Source organism: Tympanuchus pallidicinctus, unplaced genomic scaffold (assembly GCF_026119805.1).
Source record: "Tympanuchus pallidicinctus isolate F22 unplaced genomic scaffold, pur_lepc_1.0 scaffold3, whole genome shotgun sequence".
Classification (NCBI taxonomy): Eukaryota; Metazoa; Chordata; class Aves; order Galliformes; family Phasianidae; genus Tympanuchus; species Tympanuchus pallidicinctus.
The window spans coordinates 2,164,390-2,176,931 of record NW_026294747.1 but is presented as its reverse complement, the minus strand read 5'-3'; the positions used below and the strand labels follow the sequence as shown (position 1 = coordinate 2,176,931).

The following is a 12,542-nucleotide window of genomic DNA, read 5'->3' as shown; positions in this document are numbered from 1 at the left end:
TAAACGCATTAAAATTTTGGTTAATATGTTCTGTTATTCATCTGAACAGGAATGGAAGTGCAATTTTAGAGTTTAAAAAGAGACATTTAAATATGTAAATAGCTTTTACATTTTAAAGTAGTCTCATGAGGATTCAAAGTATCCTATTTGTGCAATATTACTAAAATAACCCAAACCAGTAATTTTGAATGCCTTCAGTAACACTTTGCTCCCTTTTTCCTTTTTTTTTTTCTTTTTTAAGGAGGCAGCAATCAGTAAAAGAGTTCAAGAAGAAAACGCTTACATTAAAGAAGAGAAGCTAGTGAGTAATTAATGTAACTTTGCTATTTAAGATCATTAAGAAAATGTGTTAAATAAATATTTAAAATTCTTAAGTGATCTTAGCAAATAAAATCACTTGTGTTATTAATAAAACGAGTCTGCAAAGTGTGTAAGTGGGATATTGTAATGTTTAGAAGCTAAGCTAGCAGTATTAACTAGGTTGATGCCTTGTTTCAAGTCAACTTCTATCTTTGAGTTCAGGCTGGAGGCATCTGGTATACCTGTGAAAATAGTTGTTAACATAACTCTTGAGAACAAATAAGCATTAAAGTTTGAATGATATTCTTGCCACGGTGCTTTCTGGTTGCCAACAGTTTAATATGATACTGTTGATATTGCAACCAGGTAGAATTCATACAGAGCATAAGTGTTTAAATTATAAAACTATGCCTGTCCAAAGCTGATCGGTGTTAAGGTTCCTCTGTCACAAACTTAGTTCCTATTTGGTAAGTTCCTGAGCAAATCCTAATATTCAAACCAGGTACATGGAATCAAATAGCACAGTTGTAGCATGAAAATTGTATTCCCTGTAATAATTACCATAATGCATTGCGTTTGCAGATATTTTTTCATTCTGCAGTTCATGAAACCAACATTTTGGGAAAGTGTGGATCATCCTCCTGAGGAAGGGCCAAAAGTAGCAGCATGCTTGTATGCTCACTGAGCGTATGGAAAGGATAGGGGATAAAGGATAATGTGTAAAAGTTTGATTTGCATTTTGAATCCTCTTTTAAAAAATTCATACCAATAAACGTAGAGAAAAAAAAAAAAGCCAACAACAAAACTAGATATAAACTCTGTCATCATTTCTCCCACAGCTCTGAATGCTCTAAAAGCATTGCTGTGGAGGTGTTTGTAGCCAAATTCATATGGTCATTTTCATTCATATGGTGTTATCAAAGAGAAGGACTGGTATTGCCTGTATTTCTCTGCTGTATTCTGTGTGAATTGCTAGGATTGTTTTAATGTGTCTGGCTTTGTGTAAATTGGAGGTGGGGGTAGCTCTAATACAGAGATTAATTTCATGTTTTTCTCCAAGAACTTGGGTTGGAACACCCAGATTTTTGTATTATAGCGAGCTATGAAATCACTGTCTGGACTAACTGAATATGTTGGTTTCAGTGGCTATTGGACTGAATATATTATCTAAATTATAGGCTGATTTACACTGAACTGTATGTAGAGAAGCAATCTTGTTTAGTTCAGTGGATGCTGGACTGGATTCAAAAGACAAAACCAGCTCTGCTGCTGACATGTCAGGTGATTCTGGGTTCAGTTTTCTAGATGTGAAATGCAACTAAGTATAAATTAATCTTCAATGGAAAGAATATTTCCTCCTGGAAAGAAGGCTGGAAGAGCTCAGAAGTTGTGATTACTTTCCAAGTGTTGATGTTGGTTGTGATAAGATATAGGTTCTAATATACAATATTTTATATACCACTGGCAGAATAAAAATAAATATGCTAATCTCAAAGGTGTAAATTAGTTTCTGTTTAAACTTGAGCAACAAAGTGTTATTCAATGTATCCTGACTTATTTGTTCACAAGGAAATTCTCAGCTCTCTACAACGTGTGCAGAAGCAGCTTCAGCAAGTAACTCAAATGAATGTTAAAATGGAAAGTGAATTAAATGCACTGAGAGAAGAATATCAGGTCAGATTTTCTTTGATTAGACAAGCTGCTTCTATCTGTTAGCTATTTTTTTAAGTCTAGGGCTGTTAAAGACATCTGTATGCTTCTCAGAACTTTTGACCTCACTTCCATTGCTCCCTCAGCTCCTTAACTGTCAGCGTGAACCTTGTAACGCAGTCTATGGTTTCCCTCATTTAGTTTTCCCCCTAAAGTAAATTATGGTTGCCATTATGATCACCCATTTCTGGAAGGTAAAACCAGAACAGTTCTAAGGTTGCTTTTGAGTATTCTGAAATAAAATGATTCTATGACTTGTTTCTTACAATTAATTTTTACGTAGTTGTAAACTTCTCATTTCCGAAGAATACTTCAGATTTCAGATTTTTGGAGCCAGAGCAAAGAGCCTAAAAATGGTTGTGTCTTTAGCCATTTCTTGTGGTGTTGTCTGCTGTGTCTATGTCACAGGTGCTAAGTAGACATGTTGGAGAGCGCTGAGTTGAAGCGTCTTCAGTTTCTCTTTGAGGCTGTGAAAAAGGGATTAATAACAGTTTGTATTCTGTATTACTTTTGCAGTTGGATTGGCCCAGTGCACTGAAGATGAAGGTCATTATCTTTTCTGATCATATCTGCCATGCAGAGGTCCTTAATGGGACTATTAATAATTATGCACTGTGTTTATCCATATGTAACTGTAACCATTCTTTGCTGGGCTGTTAAGGCAGAGGTTTTGAACTTGTATCTTGGTTAGTCTCAAATTAAACTTTGTGTGCATGCATACTTTTGTTCCTTTGTTTCTTTGTATGAATCTAAGCAGTTTGCCTTCTGCCACAGTATGAATATACGAATGTTGCTTTTTTACTGAACAAGCAAGGTTAGATATGAGTTTGTTTTCCATTAGAAACTAGGTAAAACCTTTTGTGCAGTATTGGATAAAACTAGTGAGTGGAAGAGAAGCCACCCACTTCAGATGTCTAGATGGCTGCATTTAGTCAATTTAGAGTACTAAATCTTCACGATTTAAATTTCTTTGCTCTCAGAGTGCTGTAAAACCAAGAGGAGATACTTCTCATTCTGGGCAATAGTCACACTAGTTCATTGTGATTCTTCAGAGTTCTCCAGTTCCTTTTTCATATTATTGGCTTTACTAAAGTTTTAATCATGACAAAGCACAGTTGAAGGTATTTGAGACAATTTGTTTTTAAATGGTTGTTATTTCGAGTGTTTTGGTAAGCAAAGGCTGTCAAACTGAGAGGGCCCAGTAGGCTTATTGCATGATGGTCTCTTGCACTAAATGGACAAAGCTAAGGTTTGCTTTGGGAGTTTGGGAGTGGAGATTTTTCAAGGAAAGCTTTGGTTGGACAGCTAACTCCTCTTCCTGCAGTCGTGTTTGTACTCTAATCTGCTGCTCGCTTTGCCTGGAGAGCTATGCTATAAAACATTCCACTTCAGAGGAGGCTGAATTTGAGATGCATTTATCTCCAAGGACTAAAGAAACCTTTAGTTAGAGAGGAAGAAAAAGGGCCTTATGGAACTACTGCTTTGTAGGACTGTGTGAAAGACATTGAACAAGATATTTATTATTTATTAATTATACAGTCAACGTGTTGATGAATTTTTTCATCTTTTTAATTGCATAATATGTTGGAGAAAATCATTATATACTTATGAACAACTTTTTGCACGTGTATAAAAGTGCAAGGTAGTCTGAGCTTTCCTAGTGTCACACCTTTGAAATGCATTGTTATTAGTGGTACGGATAAATTAAAATAGGTATTAAAAAAATGGTTGTTAGGTGAATTGAGAAGTAGACTTGCTTCTAGTTCAAAGATTAAGTAGGAAGGCACTGCTTTGGAGCAATGCCTCAACATTTTTCTTGTGGATTTCCAAAGAGGCTCAGCAGAGTCATAAATACAAAGCTGGTCATATAGCTACATGCATTAAAGGTATGTTTACATTATCAAATATACTTGTTGTCTGTAATAGGCAATGGATGCAGTAACTCCTCTATCTTCTGTATTGTTTGCTGTAAAAATGTGATACAATAAATTCCAACAGTATCTGAGGTGTCCCAGAAGTTAATGTTGATATATAAAAGTGCATTAATTTGGCACAGTAAAGTTCAAAGAGTTAACTAAAAAAATGTTGCCAGTAGAATTAAGATGGTATAAAATCCTAAACCATAACCTGTACTATTATTTTAATGCATTCTTATTCTGTTTTGGTTGTGTAAAATTAATTAAAGGATAATCAGACATAGTAAATACTTCATGTTCCAACGTGTTTTAGAATGTGAAGTTTATGCAGCTTATAGGATAGCTTAATAAACAATTTAGCATAGAAAAACTGGTTGGAAAATCAACTTTTTCTGTTTTGCTCCAGAGTAGCTTTTTCTTTAAGTACTTTTTTTAAGCTCTAGATTGTGCTACATTTCACATCTCTCATCTCTGGACTTTATATTACTTTTTTCTGCACATTAAAACTTATGCAGTGAAACTGAATAATGGCAAGTGTTTTTATACCCTTTTATAGCCATTTCTTTTTTCATAACCTCCCCCTGTTTCCTGTTAGCTAAACTATAAGCACCTTTCTGTTAATTTATGAAAATTATTGTTGAGATAGCACATTATCACTGATCTGTATGGCACTTTCAGCATGTTAGAAGCAAAGGTCCAAGCAACATAAAACACATCAAAATTCATTAATGTGGTATTGATTATTTTTTGGATAATTAATTTTATTGCAGACACTTGAAAGAGATAATGAGCTGCAAAGGAAGAAGGCAAAGGAAAATGAAGAAAAGTTCCTTAATCTTCAGAATGAGCATGAGAAAGCACTGAGAATTTGGAAAAAAGATGTAGGTTTGTTAAATTAAATGTTATAGTATTAAAAGGGCTTTGGAATAGTCATCAAGCATTTCAGACAATTCCTAAAAACCAAGAAAATATTGCAGAAATACTACAATAAAAACAACCCATTTATTTTCCAGTAATGCAGACTCATCTAGAAATATTTTTAAAAGGTAGATTTAGGAGAAATGTTGAATTCTATGCTTCAAAAGGTCAGTGCAGTTCTATAAAGCAAGAGCCCCAGGGCATTAGGTGTTGTCTTGTCTCTGGTGCTTTAAAATATTCCAGAATTACACCAAGACATGGAAACTGATGTAATTTCATGTATTTTTCAGAGCAGTTTTATACAGAACTTACTAAGGGAATACCAGGACTTCTAGGCTGCACTCTTTTACCCTGAAGAAATCTTGAGAAATGAGTAGTCAACTGTTACGTGCTTTGGGGGGTGGAAAAAACCAAACACAACTACCCTAGGTGGGGTACCTGGAAGGTACCAAGGCCGTATTTCCAAAGGTGGGTGGTGGGGAAGCGACCTCAAACTGAATCAGGTAGAGCTGCTGAAGGCTTGCATTGGAGCAGAAATCCACCTTTGACCAGAACAATTCAACTGAAGGCAATTAGCTGAGATAACTGTGTTCATCTCTGCATACATCTAAACAGTGTTTTATCTGCAGTATTTGCCATTCTTACGACTTCTTAATTATTTTGTAAAGAATACTTTGGTAATTGCTAATTATTTCTTCTGCATCTACTGCTAGAAAGGTTTTGAGGCTGATAGACTGACACAGGCAGTCTGTGTGGAAGTTGTAATCCTGTTGTCCTAATTCCTTGACTTTTTTTGCCACTGTGAAGATCACTGCAACCATGAGATACAAAATAAGTGCGTTGTTCTGATGCTGTCTGCTCTGAGATATTTGATACCCCTGATTTCTAGCAGTATCTTGTGCCATAATATCCTGTGCAGACATGGGAATTCCACGTTTGCTTCTTAGGAATGTTAGCACCTTCCTTTTAGAAGATAACGTCTGTCTTTGTGTCTGATGCTCCCCACTCCAGCAGCCATTTTTCTGCTGTGGCTAAATTTGGACTTTTAATTTCTTAACAGCATAATCATGGATAGCATTAATATTACACAATGCTTTGAAAATAGTTGTAAATCAAATCAGAGTATCTCTGAAAAATTACACTGTTTGCTTGCTTGTTTTTGTTTTTACAATTTGTCTTGCAATCATTTTTCATTGTAAATAGAAAAATGTAATTATTGTGTACTCACTGAAGAATGTTGGTTTCTTGAGGCTATTACAGAAGTAGTGCCAGGAAAATCCTTGATGGTTAAGGTTCCTTGAAAATGGGGTAGAGAATGAATATTTACTAACATGTTTATTCTTAAACAGGAAAAGGGAGAAAAGCTACAAATAACAGTCTCGAGCCAGTTAATAAAAAAAGATAGTCTGTGTGGTATTAGAATGGGATTAAAATCCTGGTGTGAATGAAAAGCTTGAGTTGTCTTTTGTACACAATTCCTTATTATCTCTACTTTCTTCTAAGGGAATGCATTAATTTGCTAGGCTGTTGATAAATAGTGTTTTTGTATTTGAACATGCAATAAGGGGTCTGTGTTTGTGTGCTGTGCTTTATTGTAGGAGGAAGATTTGAGAAGAGAGAGAGATACCATTAGAAATGAGCTAAATACCCTTAAAGAGGTCTGGGGACATCCTGATGATTGCTATCCTCCTCAGGGAAACCAGCGTTCTGAGCAAGTAGAAAATCTGCAGGTGGGCAAGTGCCTCTCATGGCTGCAGTACTTTGCACTTCTTATAAATCACTTTAGAGAAGGAGAGACATGATAGTTTTTCCTAGTCTGGCTTTCAGCGATCTTCCTTTGATATACTGAAGCCTAAAATTTTCTCTGATGTAGTCAGTGATCCAGGATCCCATTTTAAGCTTGCATTGCTGGGTGTGCCAAGTCCACGCTCAGCTCCATATTCAGCATATGTATGAAAAGTCATTAAGTGGTTAAGCATGTGGAGGTGGTGTTTGGAAGCAAAAGGAGCAGCACGCAGCACTGTAGATAAGTGTTACCCCTTACTTAAACTGGATTGCAGATTTATATTCCAGTCTTTTATAAGATGGAAAAAACAAGGTTACAAGCTGTAAGAGAAGAATTCCTTGTGTATGGAGTATATTCTGTTATTTGGCAGTGTTTTGTCTACATCATTGTTCCATTCAGTTTTCCACTTGGATAATGGTTCATCCTTCAAAGGAGGAAGAAGTCATTTTGCACCTTTACAGATTTTCAGTGTTAGGGAGACAGTAGGTAACTACATGTCTTTTGAGGAGTAGATAAAATGTAAAATGACAAACTGAAACGACCTTAGAATTTAGAAGAAATTAAGTGAATTTCTTCCCACGCTCATTCCAACGTACACGCACATGACTACACACACGTCTAGGATGCACTTAATAATGCTGTGGAAATTAAACTTGACACCATCTTCATCATGCAGAATCTGCATGAATTCTCCAAGATACTCTGGAGAATGCGAATTGTGTAACTTTGAAAAATCACAGTTTCTTTGAATTAAAATACAATTTATATTTAGGATGCAGAATCAAAACGTGCCATCAGAGTTCTGTGATTGGCTGTACTTGTGCTTCCTGAGATCATCCTATGTGTTTGAAAGTAGATATGCTTAAAAGATATGGTTATGAACTGGAGAAAAAATCTGAGATGACATCTAAATACATATCTTTAACTATTTTACAGTGGATTGCCACACCACTGTATAAGATTTCAAACTTAGACAAGTTAGGCCAATCTCCAGAGCAACGCTGGTAGGAAATTACAGGAGCTGCTGGAGATCATGTTGATTAGTCTTAATTCTGGAACTTCATCTTGTGTCAGTAACGAGTCAGGGTCTAAGATGACACAGAAGGATGAAGTGTTGGCTGTGATTTGGGTGAAGGAATACCAGAAGGAAATACACATGCATATATTTTTACACCTAGTGCAGTCTGAAGTCTCTGTGATTATTTGTGGGGCATGACGTTTAGCATGTACGTAAACTTCATACTGATCATCTGTGGAACAGAAATTAAGCCTTCTTTTAAAAATAAGTATAATGTGAGTTCTCACTTCAGAGCAAATTTGAACCTGAATAATTACACTCCTGTTGACTTATGCACCACAGTTTAGTTTATCATGCTATATGCTTGGTTTATTTAGTATTACAAACAGTAAACAGCTGTGTAGTGTTAGAGAACAGAGCTATATCTAGTGGCAAATTATTATTGTGCTTTTACATGTACAGGGAATGCAGTTTTGAAAAGGTTTTGAATTTAATGGTATTGTAAAAAGTTGGGGGAAAGGTCATTTTAGGTATATGCATGTTGCACAGCTATATTTTACTAAATTATGGCAATGGGGGAATAAAATCAAATCTGTGTTGGACAGTTTTGATATTTAGGCATTTCAATTTAGGCGTCTTAGCCCTTATTTTTGAAGGATGTATTCAGTCCATCTGAAGATCTGGAAAGGAATTGTAACCTTTCTCGCTTTCTAAAAATATTTCATCATGTTTTTTCAGATCTGTTCAACAGTTCATCCTATAACAAGAAATGTAAGTTGTGGCGTAGCAGTCATTCTGTACCCATATGAAGAAAGCTATATTGGGTTTCTTTCTGTTTCTGTCTAAAGAAACAGCTCTTAGGAGCAAGAGATTGTGAAAGAATTACAGCTTTCGTGAAAGAAACTTCTTAGTCCTTGTACTGGAAAAGAAAATCTTGAAAGCTTAGAGCCAAGGCTGCATGTAGTCAGAAAGCAAAGCTAACTAATTAAAAACTAATTTCAGACCTCTCCTTCATTTGCATGACTCTTCCCCAAATAAATTAAGCTGGGAGCATAAAGATGTTTATGTGACCTGTAGAAAATTGTTTCCTGCAGCTTTCTATTGTATATCATCTCCTACCTTACCATCGCGATTATCCAGTTTTGACCAGGTTCTGTATGTGCCTCCCTCCATTTTACAATATTCTCTGTCCTCCCCGAACATCTTCTGCCCAAGTACAGCACTTGTAACTCCCTCCCACATCCCAACCTTCCTTCCTTCACTAACACCTGCAGCCACCCAAGTATCTTTAGCTTTTCCTTTCTCCTTTTATGGAGTCAACAGTGCCCCTGCTCCCTCCCACATCCACCTACTTTTATTTGAGCCAGCACGTGCTCCTGCCTTCAGCTGCAGATAAAGGATGGATGCTTCTTCTTTTCCTTTTTTTTTTTATGGGAAAGCTTGTTCATTTAGGTAGTTTCTTCACTATTTAGCTGATAGTTTTAACATAATATAATGGAATTAGACACCTTTCAGGGTTCCACTCCTGTTGAATTTGACTGTTCAGATTCAAAATCCACCTGGGAGGGGATGAGGAATGGGCAAAGAGCAAATTCCTAAGTCTTATTTGCATATGAAACTGAGTAGTAAAAATCCCAGCTGGTTTGTGAGGTGGGAACAAATAAAAAGTGGTAATAGGTGCGTGTGAGTTTGAGCATAATTAGTGATCATGTGGGTGTTTTCTGCATATAATTACTGGGCAGGTCACTGATTTCACCTGCAGGCAGAGGGCGTCACCCAGTCAGTGCACATAGAAAACATCTTCCTTCCTCTGAAAAACTGACGACTTGTGTAATTTATTTTTTGTGGACTGTGATCAGAGATTAGAAAGGCTTCATCTATTTCCTGCTCTTCTACAGTCCTAACCAGCTTTTTCCCCCCTCCATTTACATTAACTTTATATGCTTCAGGAGAACGGTCTTCTGTTTCCATCAGAATTGTGAAATGAATTCAGAGTCAGAGACTGTAGTAGGTTATTAAAGTATGTATCATCTTTTTCCTTCTTATGTTAGAGTGGTCAAGAACAATCAAAAGACAGTGAAATACAGACTATTCAGAAAGAAAATGATTGTATGCCATTTATACTAAGAAAAGATAATAACTTTGGACATGAAGATGAAACTGAAGTAAAAAACGCGGTGAACTTCTCCTTAAGCACTGAAGAGTTCCAGATAGAACAAAGTAATATGATTACCTGGCTAGAAGAGATAAGTAGTATTGTTGATAAAGGGATAAATATTTCAGTATAGCATAAGAAAATGTTTGAATCCCAAATTAAATGTGTTTCTAACAGCAGTAAATTCTTGATGTCAGTAATGCGAGTCTGTGATAAATTCCCAAGGCTCTGTAGGAAAGCACAGTGCTTCTAGTGGCTGCCCTGGGACATCAAGCAAGCTCTGTATTGTTGCTCCTCAAGCTGCTAAAATACCTCCTCCTGTGTTCCAGCCGAGTGGGCACAGGTTAGGAAGAATAATGTATACAGAGGAGTTTGGAAGGAAAACCAGGAAAGATTTCCCCTTTCCTGTAAAACAATACAAACAGGCCCAAGAGTGCTTGCAGTGTTTGTTCACATGGATGATCATGATGCTTTTCTATACAAAGTGCTTGATGAACTCTAGTAAGTGACTATTTTTGAAGCCTAAAGACCATATCGTCTTCAATACTTTGCTGCATTGTAGAAATGGAGTGGGAACTTAAGCAATTATTAACTGTAAATGATTGCCTTTTAGGATCAGTGCTCATACTATCTGCGTGTACTTTCAGAAAACACCTTTCAGATAGTGAAGTGCTTTAGCTATTCCTTGTTGGCTCACTGCCATCAAATTACAGTATGTTCCTTGCTGTATGAACATAGTTCAGCAGGTGTGGTTCTTATTAACTAAACATGCCACTTTCAAGAAGATAAATAGTAGTAGACTGCTTACAATCTTCATATAAATACACAATACACAAAAAGCAGGTTGATTTAAGTGTTATAATTTCCCAATTAAGACCTTTTAATAATGTAAGTACTAGTTGGGAAATAGTTCAATAGATTTTCAATACAATCAGTAACTAAAATGCACAGTGTTAAGATATTTTCTCTTTGAACAGTTCATAAGTGTTTAGCAAATTATGATAAAATAATATTTATCTTAAGAAACTTTTTCTATATTTTTATGTGGATTGAAATATTACCGTAATGTAAGAGAAGAATCTATTGATAGTAATCTTAAGTCAGTATTTTAGAAATCTTAATTAGAAATCTGTAATAACAATGTTCTATTTAATGTGTTGGTGATCCATCACTAACTAGGAAATGCACTTACTCTAACAGAGTTACAAGTTCTTGACAGCAGTTCTAAGGATGGAATCAATGCAGCTAGCCCTCTGGAAGGGAAGCAGAGGGAAGCTTCTCCCAGGAATACCCTCTGCACAGATACTGATTTGATTACCCCAGGACAGGACTCAGAAATGCATGTCACTGAATGTAAAGAAGCAGAAAGCCTAGGAACAACATGTGGAGTGCTGCTGGAGGGAAACAGTGCGAATTTACAACAAAAGCTACAGGACAGCACTGGTCCAGCAGCAGCGCATCACCCAGAAACAAGCAAGGTTCTTTTAGATGCTACTGACAGAGTAATTGTCTGTGAGAAAAATGTAATTCAAGAGATGAACTCTAGTAACCAAGAACTGTGCAACACTACAGGTGAATCAGTTTGTACTAAGGCAGACAAAAAGTCAAGTTTCATAGAACTCAACAGCGGTGTTCTTACAACCGAAGCATCCAAAAAAGAGTGTGAAGCAGCTGTCTGCACTGAGAAGAGTGCCGTGTGTGAAGGAAATGCAGGTAATCATCAAGTGAATGAATTCTATTTTGGCATCCTATCTTATGCTAAAGAAAATTATCAGACAGAATACCAGAAATGTAACTTGCTGAACAGTGACAACGATGTGGATAACAGATCGTGTAAGATAGAAAAAAGCTTGTTACAGCTGAGTGGTTTACCTAGAGATAAATTTTCTTTTAAACAGATGCTTGTAGATGCTGAGGTCAAAAGTTACAATGATAATGCTGCAAACAGCAACAGAAGTAGTACACCAAGGCATACTGGTTTTCCAGCAGTGGATGCTCAAAATTTACTAGCCATTAATCGTGATAATGCAAGTACTGATCAAGCTGCAAAAGAGCATAGTAATAACATGCCTCTTACAGGTACTTACAGTGTATGCCCTCCAAAAATGAATAAAGGAATAAATGTGGGAGATGTGCACGGCAAACAACCTGAACATGACAGCACTGAGCAATCAGGAGGTGACAGAAGTACCTTGGATGCTGAAGCCGTGACTCCAGTGAAGGCAGATGATTTTGGCACAACTGTTCAAAATGGAATTGGTGCCGATAAACTTAATGAAGAAATTCAGAAACAGTCCATCAAAAATGGATGTTGCCTGGACGTTAATGACAATTCAATAAATAACACTGTGTTAAAACAGAAGAAAGACTCGCTGCACAGTACAGTCCCAGGAAGGAAGTCTGCTGAGGGTCACCTGAAAGAGTTGTGCTCTTTATCCATGAGAACATCTGGAAATGTAGTAAATGTAAGTGGAAGGTCATCCTTTGATCTTTCAACTTCAGATAAAAAAGCTGAGAAAACCTCAGTATGCTTCAAATTTCTAGAGCTCAGCTCTTGTTCAAGAGTAAATCAAATGAGAAGTCAGGCTACGTGGACTTCATCATCCCAAGAACCTTCTGTTTCGAAGGAGAAACTGCCCTGTCTAGTGGAAAACAAAAAGGTGATCTCAAGAGCATTTCAGAACATCGGTGAGAATGTTGGCAGGAAAGAAACAGGTCCAGGTAAGAAAGAGAAGTATG

At 36.6% G+C, this 12,542-nt stretch overlaps 1 protein-coding gene across 1 annotated transcript in view; it reads left to right on the top strand.

Moving 5' to 3' along the window:
- CCDC73 (coiled-coil domain containing 73) overlaps window positions 1-12,542 on the top strand; it is a 44,520-nt gene that overhangs the window by 25,798 nt on the left and 6,180 nt on the right. The window contains exons 11-17 of the mRNA XM_052695460.1: window positions 242-301; window positions 1,870-1,974; window positions 4,697-4,807; window positions 6,443-6,574; window positions 8,387-8,419; window positions 9,700-9,868; window positions 11,004-12,524. Of these exons, the coding sequence (XP_052551420.1) occupies window positions 242-301; window positions 1,870-1,974; window positions 4,697-4,807; window positions 6,443-6,574; window positions 8,387-8,419; window positions 9,700-9,868; window positions 11,004-12,524 (2,131 nt within the window). The remainder of the gene's footprint in view (window positions 1-241; window positions 302-1,869; window positions 1,975-4,696; window positions 4,808-6,442; window positions 6,575-8,386; window positions 8,420-9,699; window positions 9,869-11,003; window positions 12,525-12,542) is intronic.